Raw genomic sequence first — 3,038 nt, 5'->3', positions numbered from 1 at the left:
GTGCAATTGTCCAGAGGCCGGCTGGGAGCTGGCATTGGAGTGAGTGTGCTTGTGTGCGTGGCTCAGTGGAAAGAGCCCGGGCTTTGGAGTCAGAGATCATGGGTTCGAATCCCGACTCCACCACATGTCTACTGCGTGACCTTGGGCAAGTCACTTCAATTCTCTGAGCCTCAGTTACCTCATCTGTAAAATGGGGGTGAAGACTGTGAGCCTCACTTGGGACAACTTGATCACCTTGTAACCCCCCCAGCGCTTAGAACAGTGCTCTGCACGTAGTAAGCGCTTAATAAATGCCATTATTATCTTCTAGACTGTGAGCCCACTGTTGGGTAGGGACTGTCTCTATGTGTTGCCAGCTTGTACTTCCCAAGAGCTTAGTACAGTGCTCTGCATACAGTAAGCGCTCAATAAATACGATTGATTGATTGATTGCGAGTGGCTGAATGACCAGGAGTGTCCGCAGGCATGTGTATAGTTGGGATGCTCCCGGGGCCCTGACCCCACTGCCTTTCTCCCCTTCTGTGGCCTGGGCAACCAGGGGCAGTGGGCAGTGATGGGTGATGGGCATCTCCCGGGATGTTTGGCTTCCGAACTTCACTTAAAAAGGCTTTAGCTGGGGAACGGGGTAGGAGGTGGGTTCCAGCCCGGCCCGAACCCACCTGGTCAGCTTGAAACCCACCTTCCAGTGCCACTGTTGGCCCTACCTCCTGTCCCAACCTGGTTTTTGGGGTGGGGGGCGGAGGAGAGGTCCCATTGTCGTCCTGGGCGGCCCCCTTGGGTTAGTTGGGATGCTCTAACGCTCCCTCTGCCTTCCTCCCCTCCAGCCCACCCGGAGGCCCGATGCCCCTCAGCTCTCCGGACGTCCTGTACCCGCGGGCGGCGGGCGTGCCCCTGGCCCAGCCCCTGCTGGACCCCTATTTGCCTCGGGGCCTGGACCCGAGCATGCCCGTCATCGTCAACACCCGCAGCCTCAAGGAGGAGGGGGACGGGCCGGAGGATGGGCACTCCGTGGCCGAAGGAGAGATGTATCGGTACAGCGAGGACTCGGACTCGGAGGGTGAAGACAAGAGCGATGGGGAGTTGGTGGTCCTCACGGACTGAGCCCAGACGTGCGGGTACTGGGGGGCCCTGTCTCGGCCGGCCCCGCCCCGGGCATTGCCAGGGAGCCGGGGCGGAGTTGGGCAGGGACGTGCTTGGTCCCTGGCACCGGGGCGGGGGGCCCTGCGGGTTGCCGGGCACGAGAGCACTTCCCTGACGGGTGTCCTGGGGCCGGGGGGAGCTGTGCATATGTACATACGTGTGCTGGGGAGGGGACACCGGACGGCGGACACTGCGCCCAGGAGAAAGGGAGACTAACCTGGCCCGGAGCAGTGTCACCGAGGACTTAGTTTCTCTAGTGGCGGGGGGATGTCGGGGACAGAGTGGGGGTCTGGGAGTGTAGGTCGTGACTGGGAAAGAAAAGAAGGAGGAGCCTCCCCGACAGGCCTGGAAACTTAAAATGCCAGCTGAGCCTGACACGACCCTCCTGTGCCCACCAACAGAAAGCCATTGTGTGGTCACCCCTCGGGGCCCTTTCTCCCCTGTTTGGGCCAGAGCAGCTGGGGCCACTCAGACCCCCCTCCCCGCCCCTGCCCCTCCAGGAACTGCTTATTTTGTGTGTTGATTTTCTTCCTCCCCCTCACCTCCAGCCCTGTGCCCAGGGAGAATCTTGGGCTCCATTCATTCCCTGTGCCAGCCAGTACCAGGGATTCTCCCCGTCCTGGGACCACCCCCCTTCCTCCCCCCCACCTCCTTCCTCCTCTTCTTCTCCCCCTTTGCTGGGATTCTTTCCTTTCGGGGCCTTGTCCTCTTGGGTTTTTCGAGCCTCTGCCAGGGCTGTATGAGGGGGTCTGTCTCTGTCTCTCGCTAGGTCCTCTAAGAACCTCTTGTCTTCTTCCAGGCAGGCTATGTGTGTATCTGTGTATGCACGTGTGTGTGTGTGTGTGTGTGTGTGTGTGTGTGTGCCTTTTCAGTCTCCCCTGTGTCCCGGCAGTGAGCTCCTGCCTCAGTGTGGGTGTGTTCCAGCCCGTCTCTGAGGGTTTTGCACGTCTCTCTGGGCCTCTCTTGTTTCCCTCTGTCTCTGGCTGGCTTTGTGGGGGGGGCTGCGTCTTGGGGTCCCTAAGCCTCTGTGTGCCTTTCTTTGTATCTCCGCCTCTGGGTCTCTCTGAGACCCTGTGTTTCGCATTGTCTCGGTGTCTGTGAGTCTCTTTGTGCGTCTCTGTCTTTCCCCAGCCCTGTCTCCCTCTCGGCATCTTCTGCTCCACCCTCATGCCTCTCATGTCTCTAGCCTGTCTTTGTCCTCCCTCGTGTCTCTTTCGATCTCTGCTGCCTTCTCAGTCTCTAGCCTGTCGAAGCTGCCTCGGGGTCTTTGTTCCCCAGCCCCCTCGGTCTGCCCCGTGGCTGCTCCCTCGGAGCTGAGCCGAAGGCCTGGATCTCACCCCTCTGTCCCCCCGCCTCCCGGCCCCCCCTTCCTCCCCGCCTCTGCCAACAAATTCCCACGGAGCTGTTTTTAGCTCCGAGCTGCCTGAGAATGAACTGTGGCCTCCAGACCTTGGCTCCCCTGCCCCTCCTCGCTCTCCCAACAGGCTGCCACCCTGGTTCTCAGCAGAGGGGGCAGGGAAATGGGGCCCGCTCGCTGTCCCCCAGCCGCGAGAGGTTGAGGGGCGAGGGGGCGAGAGAGGAGGCCGAGGAGGAAAGAGATGGGAAGCCTCCGAGCTGAGCTCCCTAGGTCTGGCCGGGAGCTCACTGCCCCTTGTTCCATCTGGGCCGGGCTAGCTACGAGGGCAGCCCCAGGGAGCCAGGAGAAAGAAAGAGAGAGAGAGAGAGAAAGAGAGAGAGAGTGAGTGTATATGTGCACTCATGTACATTTGGATGCCCATGTGCGTAAGATTAATATGGGTGTGTTAGTATGTCTTGTGTGGGTGCTGTGGTGTGTATGTGTTGACGTATGCTTGTATGGGTGGGGTGTGTGTGTATTATGGGGGGGAAGATTAGGAGAT

General features: G+C 60.1%; 1 protein-coding gene across 2 annotated transcripts in view; it reads left to right on the top strand.

The window, feature by feature from the left end:
- SOX13 (SRY-box transcription factor 13) overlaps nt 1-1,967 on the top strand; it is a 60,096-nt gene extending 58,129 nt beyond the window's left edge. For both annotated transcript variants that reach the window (XM_038749734.1, XM_038749733.1), the window contains exon 14: nt 825-1,967. In XM_038749734.1, the coding sequence (XP_038605662.1) occupies nt 825-1,101 (277 nt within the window). In that variant the 3' untranslated portion in view covers nt 1,102-1,967. The remainder of the gene's footprint in view (nt 1-824) is intronic.
- The last annotated feature ends 1,071 nt before the right edge of the window (nt 1,968-3,038 follow it).

The sequence above is a fragment of the Tachyglossus aculeatus genome, chromosome 7, assembly GCF_015852505.1.
Source record: "Tachyglossus aculeatus isolate mTacAcu1 chromosome 7, mTacAcu1.pri, whole genome shotgun sequence".
Lineage (NCBI taxonomy): Eukaryota > Metazoa > Chordata > Mammalia > Monotremata > Tachyglossidae > Tachyglossus > Tachyglossus aculeatus.
Note: the sequence above shows the minus strand (reverse complement) of the source record. Positions and strands in the feature narration are given on the sequence as shown.